Source organism: Dromaius novaehollandiae, chromosome 12 (genome assembly GCF_036370855.1).
Source record: "Dromaius novaehollandiae isolate bDroNov1 chromosome 12, bDroNov1.hap1, whole genome shotgun sequence".
NCBI lineage: Eukaryota > Metazoa > Chordata > Aves > Casuariiformes > Dromaiidae > Dromaius > Dromaius novaehollandiae.
Genome location: NC_088109.1, coordinates 7,420,028 through 7,441,285, shown reverse-complemented (window position 1 = coordinate 7,441,285; position 21,258 = coordinate 7,420,028). Strand labels below are relative to the sequence as shown.

General features: G+C 41.3%; 3 protein-coding genes across 9 annotated transcripts in view; 2 read left to right on the top strand and 1 right to left on the bottom strand.

Annotated features, from left to right (window-relative positions):
* RAF1 (Raf-1 proto-oncogene, serine/threonine kinase) overlaps positions 1–1,485 on the top strand; it is an 81,754-nt gene extending 80,269 nt beyond the window's left edge. For all 4 annotated transcript variants that reach the window (XM_026099525.2, XM_064518839.1, XM_064518838.1 and 1 more), the window contains one exon: positions 341–1,485. In XM_026099525.2, the coding sequence (XP_025955310.1) occupies positions 341–481 (141 nt within the window). In that variant the 3' untranslated portion in view covers positions 482–1,485. The remainder of the gene's footprint in view (positions 1–340) is intronic.
* MKRN2 (makorin ring finger protein 2) overlaps positions 1–15,942 on the bottom strand; it is a 23,988-nt gene extending 8,046 nt beyond the window's left edge. For 2 of the 4 annotated variants that reach the window (XM_064518843.1, XM_026099528.2), the window contains exons 1-8: positions 15,694–15,856; positions 15,001–15,129; positions 13,183–13,355; positions 12,132–12,436; positions 10,413–10,627; positions 8,679–8,789; positions 5,570–5,714; positions 4,716–4,871 (exon numbers count right to left, since the gene is read on the bottom strand). In XM_064518843.1, the coding sequence (XP_064374913.1) occupies positions 4,728–4,871; positions 5,570–5,714; positions 8,679–8,789; positions 10,413–10,627; positions 12,132–12,436; positions 13,183–13,355; positions 15,001–15,129; positions 15,694–15,719 (1,248 nt within the window). In that variant the 5' untranslated portion in view covers positions 15,720–15,856 and the 3' untranslated portion in view covers positions 4,716–4,727. Of the gene's footprint in view, positions 1–4,712; positions 4,872–5,569; positions 5,715–8,678; positions 8,790–10,412; positions 10,628–12,131; positions 12,437–13,182; positions 13,356–15,000; positions 15,130–15,693; positions 15,857–15,921 lie in introns of those variants that run through there. The other 2 variants (XM_026099531.2, XM_026099527.2) reach the window with 2 other exon arrangements.
* Positions 15,907–21,245, top strand: MKRN2OS (MKRN2 opposite strand). Its single transcript, XM_026099566.2, has 4 exons — positions 15,907–16,249; positions 16,449–16,498; positions 17,570–17,732; positions 20,497–21,245. Exons 1-4 carry the CDS (start codon positions 16,032–16,034, stop codon positions 20,714–20,716), a joined length of 651 nt encoding a protein of 216 aa, XP_025955351.1. The 5' UTR covers positions 15,907–16,031; the 3' UTR covers positions 20,717–21,245.
* Positions 21,246–21,258: the final 13 nt, after the last annotated feature.

Here is a 21,258-nt window from a genome sequence, read left to right as displayed (position 1 = left end):
TTTTGCCTAAACAGTAAGTCTTTTGGGCAGATTGTGCAATTCTTTCCCTGTCACTGTCCTGGAGACTTGTACAGATGCTTGCTGATTGATCATGGTGTAGGTTAGAAGTATTCTTCTGTCCTCTAAAACTAGATGAGACTCCTCCTAGCAACGACATGGCAGTTTGATTGTTCAAACTGGCATACTGCTGGAATAGTTTTAAATGCCTCCAAATAGCGTACTGCTACTCTTACGAAACGCTTAAAGCCACAAATAATGAAGATTCAAGACTAAAAAGACTTTTCAAGTAGCTGTTTGTAACAAGGCTTTTTTTTTTTTCTTCCATTTTTGTTTTCCTCAGATACTGTCTTCCATTGAATTGTTGCAACATTCGTTACCCAAAATCAACCGGAGCGCTTCTGAACCATCTCTGCATCGTGCAGCCCACACAGAGGACATAAATTCTTGCACATTAACATCTACAAGACTACCTGTTTTTTAGGATCATGCTCTCCTTGTTCTCCCTAGTATGGGAAAGGAACAGGAATAATGGAAGTTGCTTTTAATGCCTCAGTGTACAGGATCAGTGCCAGCAGGATTATCTGCATCCCAGTTCTAAGAACAAGCTGCTAAGGATTTCTGCAGTTCTTATCCTGCAGGGACATAGCTCCACATTGCCTTTTTCTACCGTTTCTTTTACTGGGATAGAGTTAACAGACTATAATCAAGAGATCTATTACTATTTTTTTAATAGATGCACTTGAGCCTTATTTTTCCCATACACGGAAGAGATGGATGTTTCTTTGGCAGTGTTTCTGGATTGATTTGAATCTGTTGATAAATTGGTATTTTTATAGCAAGGATGGCTTGACTTGGCATTTGAGGAAAGATAATGCATTATGGTGCTCTTTGATTGCTCCATGCCATATGCCACTTTAAGTTGGGGGAGTTTTGCCTGAAATGGTATCTGCAAACAAGACTGAGGGAAGAGGAAAAAACTTTCTGGAAATCAGCTCCTGCCTAAGAGCTTTCATCAAGCCAATGAAATAAGTTAAAATGCTAATTCAACACACAATAGTTTTGCAATAGTTTTGCACATAGAAGAAAAACTCTTGCAAAGGAATGGAATATATTCTAAACTGTACTGCTCAGAGAAGGAAGCTAGCCAGTCTTGCTATGGTCATCTTCAGTAACTTAAGCAGCTTATTTTGGTACTATTGACTTGTTTTTTGCAGCCCAATGAGGTGGTAAGTGCGGAAAGATGGGCTTTTGTGGCTGAGGAGAAGCTAATTAACATTATCAGTATACTTCTGCAAAATGAGCATAGTCTTCATCCCATCTGAAGCTGTCGTCAGAGAGATGCACTATCAAGAGGAAACTGAGCATATGCAGTTTTTCTTGCTGATTTGGGTTTTAATTTTGTTTTTATTGCTCCTGAGAAAATGCATTTATTGTAAGCCAAGGTTCCTCTGATTATCTTATTTTAATAAAATAAATTAAATTTTAGGTTTAAGATTCAATGTCATCATTTAATGTAGTAACTCATATATATCTAACTTTTAAAAAAGTATTCAGAATGTCCTTTTCTGAGTTTTTCAAAGTTACTAGGTTAGATATTAGCAGTTTCCTGTAAAATCACACTTGATATGACAACATATGTTTCCAATCACTTTCATTACAAAATGGTTCTTATTCTACTATCATAACCTTACAGCAGCATCTGCTCATTTTAAAATATGCATATTAATGTACTTTCAAGCTATTTAACTGCACTGTTTTTGCTCTGCCTTTCATCTTCCACAAGTCTGTTTTTTACTTAGCTAGAAGTGAATGTTTTGTCATGCCTGAACTCTGCAGATCACAAAAAATAGGTGGTTTAATTTAAGAACTTTTGTTTAATAGCATTCTGTTTAAGTATGTTCACTAGGGAAAGAATGGAAGCCAAGTTTCCATTCTTGGGATTTTATGTGCTTCTCTGTGTATGGGGCTGCTACCCTAATATGTTGCTGAAGTCTAATGAGTGAATAGAAATGATGTCTGTAACCACTGTCATCTGAGTCTAGACTACTGCCTAACATTTGTTAGGCAAAGTGGAGATGGCTACTGTGAATTTTGTCCACTTACATAGGCAATTCCCAACTGCCTTCAACAGAGTCAAAATAGTTATTTCAGCTTCTTAATTTGCAGCAAGAGGAAAGAAAAAAAAAAAAAAAAGCACAAAGCTGTTATGAAAGGGAATAGAAGAACTTCAAGCAATCAAGCAAATTAAACCTGAAAGGTACTTAAAATATCAAGATTATTATTAAATCACAACTATATGAACACAGTTTTCTCAATGTAGTTCTTTTAGCACAAAAATTTTATGGTCACAGTCAATTACTACCTAGGGGTTAATATTCTGCCCTTCATCTAATTTTGTACTAAGGTTTGGCCTAACATTTAATCTGAGGACAAAGAGTCTAGATATAATTTTTAATTGCAACCCTCTCTAAACTTCATTTATATCTCACTTTACCGTCATTTTAATAAGAAAATATTTTAAAAGGAAGAAAAGGGAATCGGAAAACACTTTACTCTGAATTCCAAAAACCATTATCTCAACTTTTAAAGTAGGTTATGTATCTCTTTAAATATTTTTGATAAGAGGAAGAAGATTAATTTTGACCAGTATGTGATGTCAACTTAAATAGATGAAAGCTGTTAAAACTAAGAATTTAAAAGGTTTCAGTTTTCTAAGCATTGTTACCTGGTTTATGTCTCTCCTCAGGGTAAAGTAAATCAAAAATATCCTGTTTAGCTGTAAGGTAAAGAACATGCTCTCCATTGGGTGCTTTACACCCACACCCCAGTTTGTTACTGGAAATATTAATCTCTTCTGAAACAAATGTGCAGGAACATGCTAGAAACAAGCTTCAGCAAGGAGGCTAAGTTGTTAAGAGGCTAGAAACAAGCTTCAGCAAGGAGGCTAAGTTGTTAAGAGGCTAGAAACATGCCCTGTGCAGACAAGCAACCTTTCCAGGCATGCAGTCTCATCCTCTAAATATCAGTTAAATTGCCCTTCTACTTGATTTTAAGATTGCACGCTGAACTGGCTTGAAAAAAGCCAGTACAGAGCTTGTCAATTGTTCCAATGCTATATTATTCAGTAGGCATTTAAGCTTTTGTCCAGACTGAATTTTTAGTTTTAATTGCAAAATTAACATAAATGACTTAAACAGAACTAACTTACTATATCAGATTTCACAATCAAATTGCTCTTGCTCAAAGCATAATTAAAAGCCAAAGCTTAAATGAAGCTCAAGGCTTCTGCAACACAAACATAGAGTAAAAGTTTCAAACTGAAAAACAATTCAGTAACATGGGACAAAAGCTGTCTCAGAAGAGATGTGCTTTAATATCTACCCTCCTGCACCTTTAATTTTGTCCTTAATTGAAAAAGGCAAATCAGCAGAAGGAATCAGAGCCCGACTCAGGAACTGTTACACTGGAAGGTAGCCAGCTGCCAAAAGTGGAAGTAAGACTAGGACAGAGAGCACTGGAGACAGTCTGTGCAAAAAGCTATGGTGCAGCTATGCTAGAAGTTACTTATTTAGGCAATAATTGAACCTTTACCTGTCATCTATTAAGACGTCTATTAAGGTGCCTGCTGCTTGTGACTGGGGATACATGGAAATAGAGCTATTTATTGTAGTAATATATCATAGTTTCAGAAAAACAGATACCTTAATATGTTACAAATACATAGAAAAGGAAAAGCCTAAGCATCTACCAGCCACACAATTATGATAAGCAATAGTAAAAAACTAATTGCTTCTCCTGTAACTGAAATGATTTATTTTGTACAGTTGCAAACTAAAAGATCATTGATGTAAGGAGCTCAGAAAATAGTTTGGTTACTTCATTTAATTTTGGCTACTTCATTTAACCCAAACCAATGTTTTCCTTCACATTAAATACATTCAAACTCATTAAACTGAAAAAAAATTGAAGTATTACTGTTGCAATTAATATTGAGAGTTACTTATTCCCATTCTGTACTTTTAAAAATCCAATCTGTGTTGTAACTTAATTTTGCTGTATGGTGTGCTTCCAGTGTTGGTATTACTGTATTTGCTTTACAACAGATGCTCTAAGGGACACTTCCTCTCTATATCCACCTAATTAAGATAAAACAATTAAGATAAAACAATGGTAGGACCCAAATTCACAGTCTTTGACAGCCAGGCCCCATTACTGAATTACTCACTGTAAGAATACAGTAAGCTTTTTTTTTTTTTTCCTTAAACTCTAGGTACTTTGAGGTATAATGTATTAGGTTTTCAAACCTCCTGTTGAAGAAAGAAAAAGCTACACTGACCATTATTCCTAGTGGATTTTCCTAGATATACACTAGTTGACTTAGGAAGGAAAAATATACAAAAAAGCCAACCCAAAACAGATTTAGCAACAACTTTTTAACAGCTTAAGCTTTAAAGGGTAAGAGAGGAGCTGTATTTACACTACCACTCAACTTACAAGACAGCACATTAGGCCAAAGAAAGAGAGAACCCTTGTGGGATTAAGGGATTTTTCCATGCAGTCAGTTTAGTTTTTGTAGGGCAACAAAAATTCTAGGATAACTTTTAAAGGTTATCTGAAAGATTTACCAGGACTCCACAAGTAAACCACAGGGCACATTCATTCCATCTGTGCTGTAAAAAGTAAATGGATAGCTAGATTACTATACAAGAAAGCACCTTTAGATCTTTTTATTGAGAAGTAGCAGAATCTTCATCAGCCCCAGAAAGATGCATGAAAAGTTCTCCAAGTTCTGTTACTTCATCATCTGCACTGGACACAGTCCTACTTTCTCTGTCTTCAATAAAGTCCCAGAGGCGAACAGAATTGAAAAACTGGAATAGAAGAAAATCTGATTTAGCAGGAACCAGTGCGTGTCAGAGTTTAATCAAAATACTTTCCCGTATCAGTCTTATTGCTTCATTAAAAAAAAAAAAAAGTCATGTCTGGAGTTAAGACTCAAAAGCTGGGTTTGTGCTAGTATTCACTAACACCCTCCACAATATTTCTTGCAGTTAAATTTTAAGTTCAAGGTGAGAACCACTCTCTTTAATGTTACAATGTGAATAATAGCTACTTTGACCTAAACTAATGTCAATGAACTGTATTTAACTACTCTTACAGTATTAGGCCAGCCTTGATCATTCAGAACAGTGGCCAACCAATAGCGAATATTTGAAATGCCTTTAACCATTTTTAGCTGGTCATTCATACTGACAGCTGTATGCAGTTAAATGAGATTAGTTTTTAATGCTATAGGTGAAAGCTCTAACTGTGGAATTCCTTTGAAGAAAAGTTTGCAATTAGGACTGGTTTAAAAGCAAAAAACATACCAATTTTTTGCTATTAAATGAAAGGTAATGCCCCCCTGTCATAATAAGAAAAAAGAAAAAAAAAAAACCTTTGCTTCGAGAAAAGTTGAGAGAAGTTTTCTTAACTTCTTAAATGTTTCATATAAAACACAGACTTAGAGAAGTACCACTTTATATTCTAAGAGTGTTTTTAATTACAGTTGACTTGAGTATTCCCTTACCCGCACAGTCCCCTCGGAGCTGAGCTGTTTCCTTGGTTTTTCAGGTTCAGCTCGCCTGCCATCTGGATAAGCATGAAGGTAAAGACACTTTCCTCCAAATGGGCAAGTTCCCTTTCCTTGTTCAAAGTACTTGCAAGCTTTTTTCCTGATTTGATCAGAAGAGAGAATTATACCTTCAGGTAATAAGAAAGTAAATACAGTTCATGCTCCCTCTGCTCAGGTGTATCTTCATAGCTGCTTATCTTGTCCTCACTTAGTGATGCAAGGAACTGCTCCTATTAACACACTAAGAGTTTTGCTCTACTATTCCCAGATAGCAGTCAAAATAAATGGTAAAGATAATTAAAGATGAACAAGGGAATACGTCTAAAATTCTTAGAACACAGCTGCTTAAAGAATGCCATCTATCCTGCCCAGAGATGCATTTTCATCATGATGAACAAAGCTATTTTGCTATTTTTCTAGCATTCCTCCCCTATACTTTCTACCAGTTCACTTTTATGAACCAGTTCCTCTCACTGTCTCCTTGGAAGTGCTGGGACAATACTCTTAATTTGTTAATTGAAGTTTCTATCAATCAGCTTTATTCTTCAACTAAGCTGTTCGGCTGTTTGACAGTTTTTATAAAGGTGTTCCTAATCATGCAATGTCCTTTTATAACTGTACTTTGGGGGCAAGATTCATGAATTGTTCTACAATGAAAAAGAAGAGGAAACTACAGATAAACCACTATTTAATTTGTAACCTTAATACATAAGTAGTGGTGAAAGTGATTCTTCAGACCTAGATACAGTCTGTCAAATAGCAACTAAATGAACAAGAAAGCTCAACAACAGAAAGAGGCAGTGCATTAAAAGCAAAATGAACTGATCTTGGTTTAGACCAGAAGTGGTGACGCCCAGCTTTCTAGGTCTGACGTTTCCTGAACAGCCTCCTACCTAAACATTCCTAACCACTTTCTACAAATTCTGCTGGCAAAGGAGTGTTTTCATTATAATAGCAGTCGTGGTCAAATGCAACAGAAATACTGCTAAGCCTGTGAAACATGAGAATTTATGGCTTGGCCTTCCACTCACCTGCAAGCAGTCCAAACCATGCTTAACTAAGACATTTTGAGTATAAGTATTGCCAGTACTCAACTTCATTACAGTCCAGTCAAATACAGGGGGAGGTGCTGGGGCTGCGCGGCCCAGCCAAGCCCCACGGGCAGGCCCAGGGACCCACGGCAGCACCCAGTCGGTCCTGGGTGCTCAGGGCAGCCAGAGCTGCCACCCAGCCCTGAGCTGCAGCCCAGTGCTCAGCACTCAGCAGGGCTAGGGCATACCCGCAGGAGAGGAAGATAATCAAACTAGAGAGAAGGTGGAGATCGATAATGCCACACTGAGCAAAAACAGGAGGGAAAGGTACTGCGTTTCCCGTACTTAGGTGAGAGAAGTAAGAATCATGGTTACAAGAGAGTGCCATGTTTTGTTCTTTCAGGTAGCGACGTTGCAAGTCTTAGCAACCCCATTTGGAAGCAGACGTTTTGCTTTGATCGTATTCAGTCTACAGCTTCAACAGAGCACACAAGCATGTTTTTAAATGAAGTTGCATTTTTAATTTTTGCGAGTTTAGTAATTGGCACTGTTGAAAAGCCAACACTCACATTACTGAATCAGAATGCGAGACTCACCCCTGCTTTTAGCTCAACTCCCCTGTAATGAACATTTTTATTAGCATATTTTTCATTCCATGTAATGCCACATCATCAAGTTAAACTGACTGCCAGTAGATCTATTCATAAAGAAATCAGGCCCCAAAAATTGTGCATACAACACAGTGTGTTATTACACTTAAACAAAAAACCCCTTCACGTATCCTAATTCCCTCTTTTATACAAGAGTTTGATGAGAGCCAAAAATCCAACTTGTAACACTACCCAACATCACTATTCTAATAAAACAACAAAAAAAATTACCTTATTTAGAACATGCACATTTAGAACAATAGAACATTTTAAAACCGCACTAAACTTTGAACACGAAAACCATTACTTGCAAAGTCCTTAATAATTTACAACAAGAACACAAGAGGGGTGGGATATTGGAAATAAACAGTACCCAAAGATCCTCAGTTTAGAGTAAGTGATACTATTCAAATATTTCCCCTAAATATAAGATAAAACAAGGCTGAATTAACATTTACTGGTGTAATAATGCTTTCAGCAATTTTTCTGCTAGGTTATAATGTAACTTTAGAAACTTCAAGCTTTCCAAGAAGCTTAAAAGCTAGTGACAACAGCTGTGCACAGATTTAAGCTATGCATATTTGTTCTGTAAGAGGCACTCCAAATAGCCTGTTTAAAGGGTTAGCGCACATCATAGAATAAAGCCACACAACCTGTGCAAAGCAGTCGTGACATGCTCAGTTCAAGCACACACACAAAAAAAACCCTACTTGTTTACCATTAAAAGTAGTGGGCAATGAGAGAAGTAATAGTATTTTACTGCCTTGTGATCTAAATAACCCTTACATAGTCCAGGCAAGCAGAGATTTGCAACGCCATTTTAAAACTATCCTTTAGCAGAACTTTCCAATGCTCCAATAACCCAGCAGATCTTTATTAGGCAATAAAGAAAATTAATGTAATACTTTTCTCCATTTTCAGCAGACATTACAAAAGCTCTATGAAGTATTAGCCTATATTTCAAGGGACCAGCATAAAAATTGTATTTCCTTCTGTATTTGTTTTGCTTAGTTACAGAAGAGCCTGGCATTCCAGACAGTAGAAAACACGTAAATCCAGCTTCAGTAAGTGGACTGAAATAGCCTCAACATTTCAGACCACAGTAGATTAGAATAACTTCTGATCTATAACAATGACAGACCTTTGACAGAACTTTGCATGTAATTGCAAAGTTAAATAAAAACGGTGCGCCTCAACAAAAACGGTGCGCCTCAACAAAAACGGTGCGCCTCAACAAAAACGGTGCGCCTCAACAGAGATCAGTTCTGTAGAATGGTTCATAATTGTGTAAAGAACTTTTAAAAATATATGCATTTTGATTGACTAAGTCTTAGAGTATCTTAAGGACAGTATAAATAGTATTTGTATAATTAATGATCTTACCCCATTCCCTGCTTAAATGCTTCAATCAGCTTGTTTTTCTTCTCCTGGTCTTCCACCCAATATGCACTAGGAATGACAAACTCTGATATCACACGGCACTCTGGACAAGACCTAAATGGATCAAGACAAATAGGCAATGCTCTGTTACCTTCTGAGAGGGCATATTCCTTAATAAGTTAGCCAAAAACCAGCAGTTTCCTGGCTGACAGGGAAAGGAGTTGTCACACTGAAGCTTCAGGTAATGTTTCACAGACCGGTACAGTGCATATGCACGCCTTCTTCTTAAAAAAAGAAAAAAATAATAATAATAAAAAAAAAGTTTCAATTGAAATGATCCAATTCAGAGCAGTCTGGCTTGCACTAGCCCGCATTTGTTTCAAGATTTGAACAGAAGTAATAGGCATTTCTCAAACAAATACGGCTAAAGAGTCCCAGTACTCAGAAATAAACCGTATTAGTTAACTATTATGCAAGTGCTGCAGCTCCGACACAGAGGCAAGCCAAACCAAATGACTAACAGAAATGGAGGGTCTCTAAGCCCACTGAAATGTGATCTGACTTCTACCAGCACTGATTAGTTGTTCATTTAGTGGTTTTATGAGATGGATTTGTGCATTAGAAACTAGATCATGAATCAAATACGCAACTTCTGATACCTCAACAAGCTTGGGAAAGGTTTTAAGGCTCCCTCCCCAGCTCCAGTAAGTCCTGTAAAACGCCTTTTCTCTCAGCAGGCAGCGCTTTCACAGGGAATTCAAGTCCCTCCTTTAGGGTAGCTTTGCAAAGGCTGGGATGCTCGCTATTTTGAAGAAATGTAAAAACCGGTTTTAAAAACTTGTATTTGGATCTAATCCATACTCAAATCTGACTCAAGGGCACTGTTTCTGAAAAAAGTCATAGCTGCTACTGTAGGCAAAAGGTCTCAGTACCAGTCCCCCAGCCGCTTTACTCCAGTAGAGGCTATGTCCTAACAAGCCAACTTTCACTTCAATGAAATTTATGAAGGTTGTGACAAAAAGTCTATTTTGGCAAAGGACTGAAAGTATTTCCAGCTTTTGCCTCAGGGTACTTGTAACTACAGCAAGTTTTCTGAGAGGTATTCAAAAAAGGAAATTGCCCTAACTGGACTTTTAAAATGCCCCCTATTTCTCATCTGAAGAGGAGCATGTTTGGAATACATTTTATATCGCTAGAAGACAAAGGCATTGAGTCACATACACACAAACGTGTGATTAACAGGACATTTAGCTTGAATAAGCTATAATTTTGAGAAAATCCAGTAGATAAGCATATAGAAAAAAGTTATTATTTTTGCAAACAGGTTACTGTGGAGCAGGCAAGGGACGAGTTAACAAGGCCCCAGCTACCTCACAAGCCACGTGCATGCACTTTCCCCATCATCAGTGTAATGAGAGGGGAGTAAGTCACAAAAGGGCGGCCTCTTCACGTGTGTTACAAGACAGCACCATACACATGAATTGTTACCAAAGAATACTCGATACATCCAACCCGGTCTTGAAACTAGTTCTTTGCATAGCCATACTCTAAGGTCTTGCAACTTTCCAGCACTTGGAACCGGGATTTTTTTGAGCTCAGATCTTATTAATGGCTAATACTTACAGCTACAGAATCTCTTACGACCAGATTTATTTCCAGACAAAGTCAGAGCACACAGGTGAGTCCATCTCACTCACACAGGCCACAGAAAGAACAGTCTGGTTAACCTGAACTTACTTTATGATGGGATTCTCGAACTGCTTGGCACATCTCCACTGCCGGATGCAGGACAAACAGTAGGTGTGATTACAGTTGGAAAGAATCCCAAACCTCCTCTCAGAGGCTGACGGCTTTTCATACACCACTTCCATGCAAATGCTGCACACTTTGTCCTGACTTGCCTGAAAGGCAAAGGCCTTCTCCATCTCATGCTCAAATGCTGCCATACACATCTGTCACAGGAGAGATTTAACTGGTTACTATGGTCCATATACCAGCCTGAGCCTTGCAAAGAAAGTGTCTATGAAAGGAGTGTATTAAAGGAAAAACAAAGAACATTAAGAATATCATTCCCACCCTTCATCATAATAAAGTTTAAAGAACATTAAGCCTGATCATATATTCCAGTCCTCCAACATCCTCCTCAGCTTCAGAAATATCAGAAATAAGGCTGCCTGAATGCCCTTGTTTTTGCTCCATTCCTGCATCTCTGCCAAAGAACGGTGCCAAAGAACACACAAGATGCTTCATCTACCCCCAGGAACTATCTATTCAGGATCCAGCATGGCTGCCGTGTTCAAGATGTAACTCTGTTTAGCATAAGGCTGCACTCCTCATTCACCAGATACTATAGGAGCTTTACCCTAAGTAAGAAATTACAGTCTCTTTTTATTGGCTTTCCTAGAGCATTCACAGTATCCAAGTAGTGACAGTCAATAATCAGTTTACCTCCACAGCACTATTAGGTGAGCTGGTGGCAATACTTGCACAGTTCTAACTCTTGCTTTTCAACATTCTCAGGACTTGACAAGTAACATAAATTTAACAGACTTTAAAGAAACTACACAAAATAACTCCACATTAACAGCTGCATTTTGGTGCTTGCACCTTCTCACCCTACATGCATCTCTGCTTCCAGAGCTGACCAAAAGACAGCAACGGTGACAGGATACCGTGCCAGGTATCAACGAGCCCCAGGGAGAAGTGAGCACTCCTACCACTGCATGTGCTGCAAGTATTTGCTGACAGCACAAGAGCCGAGATTTAGACCCCTTAGATTCTACTCCAGGCTCTGTACAATTACAATTTACCACTAAAGCTTCTGGCCTTTTCCTCTGTCTTGAAAACTCTTGTTCATCAGCCCTGACCCAAATCAGGAAGACAAGCAGAGAAAAAAACAGACTCTCGAGCCCATCTTCACTCGACGAATTCCTTACCCAGCCTTCCTACCTCAAATTCAGCTCCGTAATCTCTATGCTCCGTTCAGTTTGTTCTTCCTTTACGCTGCCCTGAAAGCAGCCACGCCAAGCTGGGACATCTGAAGAGGTAACTCAGGAGACTGGCAGGATGATCTCCCTGAAAGCACCAGCCCTCCTGAATTCCTCCCCCCGCTATATGTAACACACCATTGAGACATCTGGTAAACTACAGAAGATATTTTCTAGACTGACTTTTAGGGTGTTTTGGAGACAGCTGGACACAAGATTCCCATGAGGATAAAAGGGAGAAAAAGAGACACTGCTGTGAAAGGGTATCTGCACCACTGTCACCAATGTGTCCAAGTCCCAGAGGCTTGAACAGGCCTCTCTCAGAATCATTTTATACCTCAAAAAAAAAAAAAAAAAAAGCCATTTGGAATAACAGGCTACTCTGCAGAACACATCTTTGGACTTCAGAGCAAGCAAACCAGGTCTAGCATACAACACAGATTTCACACTGATTTCACGTGATCGTTACCATCTCATGAGCCTTCCTCTGCTCTTGGTCGAAAGGGTGAAGTACTTGCAAGCCACATATTTCACACACATCTCCATGGAGGTAGAGGCAGCGATCTCCAAAGTGGCACGCTCCTGCTGCAGCGTAAGGGCATAATTGCTCTCCATCGACACAGGAACTCCCAGCTACCGGATCTTCCAGTCCACTGCAAATAGCTTCCAAATATGAATGGGGCTTCACTTCCAGATTATCATTTTTGTCACTGCAACATACCACATCACTTGTGGCACTGGGTTTCTGCTTCTCTTCATTCAAGCCACACAGATCTTAAGAAACAGAAACATAATATGAACCATTCAAGGCATAAAACCCACACATGAAGCTTCACATACTTTCTTTTTAGTAATTGCCAGTTTGAAAAAAAAAATTCTTCTTCAGAGGAAATTTTCTCATCTCTAGGCCCGTTTCACTCACAAACCATAAGAAATTTACAATTTACAATCAAACTACCCACTGCAAAGTCTGATTTTAAGGTTTTTTTAGCTGTCTTCTGTTTACAAATAGGACAAAAATCCTCCAAATTCACACGGGGCAACTGGCACATCAAGTGTAATAGGGAGAACAGGGTGGGGAAAGCGCGCAGACATGCTAGCAACAGGGGGACGTGGCTCCCCTGCCCTGAGGCATCAGGCATGGAAGGATGTATCTGCACTTGTGCTCCTAAGTGCTAGTTCAGTCCCCCACATGGCAATACCGTGGCATAAAGCCGTTGAGTTTCTCACCATTTCAAATGCCTTCACGTTGAGAACAAAACCCACAAAAAAATCTGAGGGGCAGGGAATCTTGAAGAAAAAAAGTCTTTCAAGGAACACCAGGTCAAAAAACAGCCAGTTAAAACTGATGTGATTAAAAGCTACTGACAGACATGAGTCTTTAGAGAAAAGGGGCCTCATGAAGCAGGAAGGCATACTACACCCCTCTCTAGCTGTCAGTGAATTATGATTAATTAGAGGTGGAAAACTACCTAGCTCCTATCAAAGATGAGTGGCAGGAATATCAGCATAGTACTCACTTCTGTCCCTGAGCACTAACGTCTTCTTTTCCCGTTTGCCAGTCTCGTGCAGCCTGCTCTTGATCACTGGCGCGCTGTGCTCCGGGCGAGGACTGGGCAGGGCTGCCGACGAAAGGGGAGGCGGCACAGGACCCGCCGCGCCCCCCGCTGCAGGAAGCCTGGTGTGATCATATCTACAGAAGGGGAGAGGCAGAATAAACGGTACAAAAATTAAACTCGGGGCAAATGGATAGTGCCCCTGCTGAATACCTTTGCCTTTATTTAACAAAATCAAGCTGAATAGCTGTCTTAAGAAAGGGTTATTTTGACAAGAAGTTGACTTAACAGCTCAGTCCCTTTCAAAGCCAGGCCACAAGGTTTCTCAGTCTCCCTGAAACACCTAAGAAAATGGACGCCTCTGAAAGCACACCTATATCTTCTTCTGCAGAGGCATGCAGCATGGCTGAAAGAATATTATTCATGTGCATATTAAATTAGATCTTCGTCATTCCCTCACACAAACAGGTTTGCTGACGTTTGTCAAAGAAGCAACATCAAAACGCTGCGCAGTAACGAGTGACGCTTTGTGATCGCTCGCGTTCCCCTCGCAAGCAGTAACGCAAACTTTATGCCCCCACACCCCAGGCAGAAGATGCAATATTTGAACACAGGCTAGGAAAGGACTCAGAATACCCAGTAAAGCTCTGGAAATACACTCCAGCAATAGAACAGAAGCAATCAGTGCAATACAAAGGCTGGTCCAGTAAAGCCGTGGATGTACCTGAATCCTAGAACATTTCTGAAGGGAGCAGGAGAATTCTCCATATTTGTTTCTAGCCCTGTACGTAGCGCCCACAAGTATGCCATACACATGAATAGCTTACGCGCAACAAGTGCCCTGAACACCAACAAACTGGAGTAAAACACTAGCACGCTCTGCAGCTGTCATTATTTCCCAGTCAGCATACTCTGTGGTCCCAGATGAATTATAAACTACTAACTCAGTTTGAGCAACTAAAGGAACTTACAGAATACAGTAACATTCAATCTCCCAATCCAAAAACATACAACTAAGCCACTGCAAACACCATGATGCTGTGAGATCTCCTGTTCTTCTCAGGTGAATGTACACAGCTTTCTCATCTGTGACGAGAATTTTTGCATGAAGGAATCATGAGTTGCCCTGTGGCTCATCTCTAATGGGATGTAACAACACTCGCTAACATCTAGTATTTACTAGAGTATTTCTCAAAGAATCTTACGGAGAAGGCTTTGGGAAAGGGTGTGGCACATGTTCCGCTTTCCCACAGAACATGACAGTGTGCAAATAAAACCACTTTGCTCTAACACAGAACTGAAAGTCCTTAAAATTCTGCATTCGGATCTGAAAGAACAAGGCTATAACCTACGTCGCTTCAACTGAGTAAAGCACTTCTGAAACACTGCCCACTCCCATCCACTGCAATAATACGAAAAGTAAACAATTCCACCAATTATTATTTGTGCAAAGGTGCACATCAAAGGTTCTGTTTTTAACATTTAATAGTTCTTAAAATACTACTAAGAACTGGGTGAAAACACACTTGAAACCTGAAGTTTAATTTCTACAGAGTAAGATAACTGATGAAGCTAAAATAGAGCCAGATTGTACTGCATTCATAGGCTGGTTTTGGCAGAGGGAAAAAACCCTCATTATTCAATACATCGTTTCATACCTTTTGTCATTTGAGAAGTCTCATCCTTTCTTGATCTTTCATTCCCTAGAGTTTAAGGCCTACTGCACACAATTATTATTTCCAGTTCTGAGGAACTCAGCATCCCCCCGCAGTACGGTCTTACCTGCACCGAGTGCCATAGGCGCACTGTCCCTTCTGGTAGTATTTGCAGATAGTAGACGGCTTGCTTGTAGATAAGTCATGAGAGAACAGACACTTGCTTCCCTCCCGACACACTCCTTGCATATAATACCTGCAGGAAACGCAGTTATGGTCACAGACATCTGTTTTGTGAAAATTAGCATGCCACTGGTTTGCTTCCCAGAGGAAACTTCGAACAGCACTTCCAGCTCAAACCTGATCTTTGGTCTCTCTCGGAAGGAAAATCCTCCCTCGGGAAACGACGCGCAGAGGAGCTGGAAAGCTCCCTGCACCCGCCATCCCGGCCAGGGCCCCCGAACAGCAGCGCGCACCGCACCGCACCGCACCGCACCGCACCGACACCGCCTCGCACGGCTTCCCACCGACGCACTTGGCCAGTTACCAAGCTTTTGACAGCGGCTGCTGAGCTCGGGGGGGTCCGCGAAGGGGAAACCGCGCTCCCGCTGCGGGGCCGCAGGGCGCGGCCCCCCCCGCCGGGCCGGGGGGCAGCGCCGAGGCCCCGGGGAGGTGGGGAAGGGAGGGGAGGGACGGTGACCTTGTCGTCGCCGTGAGCCGCAGGCCCCGAGCGGCCCCGTCCCTAGCGCCGGGGAAGGGAGAAAGGGAGGAAGGGCCCGGCCCAGCCCAGCCCAGCCCGACCCGGCCCGGCCGCGCTCACCTGCAGGTCACCTCCTTCGTGCTCATCTTCGCCCCCCGCCCCGCCGGCGCCGCCGCCCGGCCGGCTCCCCGCGCCGCGCGCTCTTGGTTCCGCTCAGCCTCGGGAGAACGCGAGGCGGGGCCGGGGCCGCCGCGCTCCCCACCCCTTCGCGAGCTAGAGGAGGGGGACGCTATTCCCTGACGTACTGCGCCACGGAGGCGGGCGAGGGCAGGCTAGAGCGTCGCTCACCTGAACCATAGAAGCGAGCGGAGGCCGGGAGGCGGCGCGCTGGGTTGGCCGGGACAGGAGGGCTAGAGCGCCGCGCGGCCGGGCCGGGGCGGCGGCGGAGCGGCGGCAACATGGCGGCGGCGGAAGAGGCGGCCATCGTGCGCGTGCGGCACTGCGGCCCCGACATCTTCTGCCGCCGCCCGCCCGAGCGCTGCCCCGCCTGCGGCTGCCCCCTGCGCGGCGCCGCGCTGCCCGCCGTCCCCGTGCGCCTCCCCAGCCCCTTCCGCCACGGGCACCGCCAGCGCGGCGCCTTCCTGCTGCGGCCCACTGGGGCCGCCGCCTTCCTCGGGTGCGTGAGGCCGGGCCCGGAGCGGCCCTGCGCGGGAAGCGCCCTTCCGCGCCTGCCGTAGATTTTTGTCCCCTTCCCTCCCTCCATCTTTCTGCGCCTCAGGCCCAGACAGCGCAGAAAGCACCAGCTGTTCTGAGAAGGAGATGTTTTAAGGCCGTTTTTGGCGGGAATCACAAAAATAGCGTTCTTTCTCTTTCAGAGGCTATGACGGGAACTCCGATCTTCACGTTGGAATAACCAACACTAACGGTAAAAAGTGCTTGGTGGCCTTACGTGCTGCCCGGCTCCCACACCTTGTATTTAGAGCATCCCCAATTTAGCATCGCCGCTCTCGGCCTTCAGAGGCGATCGCGTTGCACGACGGTTATTTCACAGCCAGGTCTGTTGCTGAGGGGCCGTTTGGAGCTTGTTAGAACTGCGCGCGGCAGCACCCTGTGACCTGCTGCTTTGCTGCTGAAGAAGGCACACTGCCTCACGTTGCTGCAGGTGCGCAAACTGGGAGCCCAGCTTCCAGGCCTCAAAGGAGCATCACTCACACACCAAAAAATCTCAGTCACGATGCTGCATGCCTCGCAGCAGGGAGCGCGAAGAGTTTCAAATCGAAGCCATGTGCCACGGTTCCCCAGCGGCACCTCTCTCCCGAGTAGCTGCACGGGATGGAATTCACCGCTGGCTGCTATTTCCTGAACACAGAAATAAAAACGCGGCAGCCTACTCTTCTAACGAAGACGAAGTCCCAGGAAATTTTCACTTGAACACAGTTTTTGTCAATTCTCAAGACACAGCCTTAATGTTACAAAAAAGTCATGCTAGAAATAGTATCCTGGTCTATGTGCTGGATAAATATCTTCAATATTGATATCTAAGAACTTATTTTTTTATTCTGTGCTATGTACTGTTTTCTAACTTACTCATCTTGAACAACAAAGTGGCGCTATTCTCAGGTCATAATCCCTTCCTAGTTGATTTACCCTCACATTCTCATATAGTAGGTCCATCCTGCAATGTCTCAATTGCAAACATGTCGGGGAGTGTTTATTTAATATAAAAATGGTATACTTTGGTCTACTTCTTTAAAAAAGAAGCCTTTCTGTCCTTAAGTTGTCTTCCTTATCAAAAGACATGTGAAACTACAATGTTAAAGTGTGAACAGTTCTTTGATTAAAAAAACCAAAAGCTGAGTTTTACTCTGTAGCAGGAAGAGGCCACTGATTGGAAAGCTGTGGTATAACTAGCCTAAATAAGAACAGCATTATGGAAAATCAGTAGCAGCTTTCACCACTGAAAAATGGATATCCATCTGTTGCTCTTTATTTTCAGGCTTAGTATATAATTACGATGAAGAGGGCATTCACAGAGATGAAACTGGATGGGAACAGTGCATTAGTATCCCACTAGTACAACCAGACATGTTTGGGCTTCTTCACCAGTGGGATAAGCTCCTAGAGGAATTTTCTGCAGGAGAGGCCTGGCTACCGCACAGGTAGGTTGCTTAAAAGCTGGATTTAATAGGAGTATTTAGTCTGGGATGATAATTAGGTTATTCTGTTTTGGATCCTCCGAGGCTTGCTTTGTTAGAATGCGCACTTCTAACAAAGCAGTCTAAACAGCTCTTAAGTAATTTTGAAATTCGCTGGCTTTGCTAAACAGAAAAATAGCATTAAAGTAGGAACTAACTTAAACTCACCTGCTGGAATGTAGAAGCCTTAAAATAAGAGAATGTTTTAGGGAAGTTTTCTTCAGCAACAAAATAACTTTGCATGGAAAAAGATCAATTCACTGAAGCACAGCCTTTAAGAAATGTGCTCTGTTAAGAAAGGCTACAGAAGTAGAGAAATCCAGGTGCAATTCTGTAATTGTTTGTTCTAGAATTCAACTGTCTTAGGTGTACTTGGATTTAAAGGCTGAAATCCTGACCATATTGATGAGATTCTTGCCCAGAACTTGCATCTAGATGCCTTGCTTGTTGTCAGTGATGAGCTCTTCCACGTGGTTTGTAGCATTTTGGTTTGGCTAGTTAAATAGAGAAAAGCTTCCACAGATTCTGAATTAAACTGGTATGTTCCAAGTAGAACGTTCAGTTCTCTTTTTGGCTTTCCTTGAAGTTGATGCCCGTTGACAGTGTTACAAGTTACACAGCCCCACTGAAACGTGCTGCCACATCACTAAGCCTGCTGGTGACAAAGCAGCTTGCTCTCCAAGAAAACACCAGCTCTTCAACTGTTCCTTAGTAAGAGTACTTTTAAAAAACAGCCTGAGTACAGGTCTATGAAGTGTTTATGTTAATGGAAGTAGATAGCATCTTACATAAAAGAGAGGGAAAAAAACCCCAAAGCTGGCTTTAGAAATTCTGTATGTGCTTGACTATAAAATTTCAGAATACGTTATGTCCCTAATAACAGGAGATGCAAGAATTTGATGTCTACAGAACAAAAATCCCCTTCGTCTTTTCAAATATCTGTGACACTTCTACAATTGCCAGTGCTTTGTTATTATTAAAATTAATTTGATGGCAATAAGCAATGGTAGAAAAGAGGATAGGTGTATGTATCTTTCTTTGATTTTTCCCTTGGATGCAAAGGACAGTTCATAGATACCCTGTCTGCCACCTCCTGACAAAGTAACCTACTTGCTTCAGAAATAGAACAGTGACCACCAAAGTACTGAAAACTGAGCCTTTTAGATTTTAAGTCCTCTGTTTATTTTTTTAATGGGACAGGAACTCTGCTAAACTAATCCTGTAGCTCTCCTTTGGGTTTGGGCCAAGCCTAATTCTAATTTTCTTGTTTGCTTTTCGCTTACTGGAAGGATGGTATTTAAAGGCAGCAAAGAACGGCAGCTACAGCCATGACCAGAAATATCTTAAATTAGTGAAAGATACTGGGTTTTGCTTGTCAAGACATCGAGACATTTGCATTATAAGTACAAAGCGAGTCTGCAAACAAAAATGAGATTTATTTGTTAAACATCTGCTCAGCTCCATCATGGCACTGATTCAGTAAGCACTTATGTACTGTACATACATAAATTTTCAGAACATGCTGCAGTGCTTTGCAGACTCAACACTGAGCTGAAGTGAACCCAACATTTTTTGCAATGGAATTCCCAGATGTTTTACACTGTACAGAGATGATGGTCTCTTGAGGTTGCTCAGTTATTTTGCTTTAATAAATTATTTTTGTTAAGTGAGTACACTGTAGCAAATAGCTTGCTTACCAAATGGGAGCTCATAGGTCACTTCAAATAGATTCAACATACCAAAAAAGCTTTGAAGAGAGCAGTGAGCAACTCTTAACTGGACTCAAATCTCCAGATTTTGCAAAAACATGTTGTAAATTCTCAGGGCTGACATGCAAGTCTTCTACAAAATTTCCCGTATTAACACAGACCGTGGAGCCACGGACAATATGAAGCAAGGAATGAGTCACAGGGCTAGGAAGAACAGGGAAAATGACACAATGAGACAATTACAGAAGCAGCTTGAGGATTAGGCAGATGGCAGACAGCAGTCTGACCAGGTCTGTATCAAATGCAATTATACAGGACCAAGGGAAAGAGCAGCACTTTGTGGTGGGGGAATGGAATAAATTACTGAAGTTGTTAGTGACCCACATGAAATTGTCAGGAGAATCTGAAAAACATTCTGACAGTGAAGAGAGAACATCTAAGTGCTGTATGCAGGTATTAAAGAAAAAATAAGACAAGAAAAACATTTTAAATGCTTACTCCCATTCAGTTAATATTTCTGTCCTTGCACAGTTTGCACACTTATTAACACGGGGAGTTTGACTGAAACACTGTATAGCAACTCTATCAAGATATTAGTGATATAGTTTACTTGGTTTTAAGTAGGCTTCCAAGTTAATGCCACACTGAAAGAAGTGCTTGTGGTGGCACATAATATTACTGCTGCAGAAAGTTTTCAGGATCACAGAGTAACAATATATCAGTTGAAAGACTGAAGGTTAGCAAGGCAAAAGCCAAATATATATATTTACGCATGCACATGTGTAAAAACCTTAAGACTGCAGTTTTTTTTTTTTATGTTCAGAGTTTCCAGCATCCCTGGCTGGAAAGTACAACCTGCTATATATAGAATATATTTAAGCACCAGCATTAAAGGCAAGTAGCAATAGTTCTTGGAGAACATGTACTCCTTTATGTTGCTCAGTAAAATATATTCCTCCACACACAGTAATTAAAGAATTAGTACGTACTAACACTTTTTAATGAGATATTTTTCTTAGGTATGAAGAACATGACCACAATTGCTACACATATGCACTGGCATTTATTAACAGTGTGCTGACTGCACAAGGGAAGCAGCAAATGAGTAAAAGTGAATTCACAGAGAAATTTGTGATCCCACAGACAAAGAAAGCTTCTAAATACATTACTCTGCATCAGGAATTAACAGCTAATGAGTTCTACATTGTATACCATCCTGATCAAGAAAAACAGTGCTGAAAATAACAAGCTGCTACATTAAAACATCTACAAAAGCAAAAGGAAGTCTCGGCATCCAACTTTCATGGTTTAAGATACTTAATCTGTTTGCTGTATTTAAAAACACAATTTATTTCACATATGTTGACCTGCCTGTTATGAAAGAATCATGCTGTTTGCTGGTAATGAAACTAAATTTGTTTATGCGAATGAAGTGACATGCAATTTACACACTACTGAAAATTTCTATGGGAACTGTTCATATGGAAAAATGCTTTCCTATTTATATTCACTATACAGCATTCCATCAAGATATTTAGCACTAGAAATTGTAATTGCTGTGTAATTAAGAGTTCTAACAGATAAACAGTGGTAACTTAAGCTGTAGTAGACCAAAATGTTATTTTCCCAACTGTCACACTTGTTTATGGATGGGTATTAAAAAGGGCATTTGTGCCTGCATGCTGCTGAAGTCCAAAGTTCATGACTCACTGCAGATTCACCACATGCAAAGTTACTTTAATTACTAATAAATATAATAAAAAACCCAGCCTCTTTGCCAA

Excerpts from the sequence above, each read along its gene's own strand:
- MKRN2OS (XM_026099566.2), top strand. The coding sequence starts at position 16,032 with ATGGCGGCGGCGGAAGAGGCGGCCATCGTGCGCGTGCGGCACTGCGGC. Across the intron at positions 16,250-16,448 it reads GGGGCCGCCGCCTTCCTCGG|AGGCTATGACGGGAACTCCG; the intron begins GTGCGTGAGGCC and ends TTTCTCTTTCAG. Across the intron at positions 17,733-20,496 it reads GAGGCCTGGCTACCGCACAG|GTATGAAGAACATGACCACA; the intron begins GTAGGTTGCTTA and ends TATTTTTCTTAG.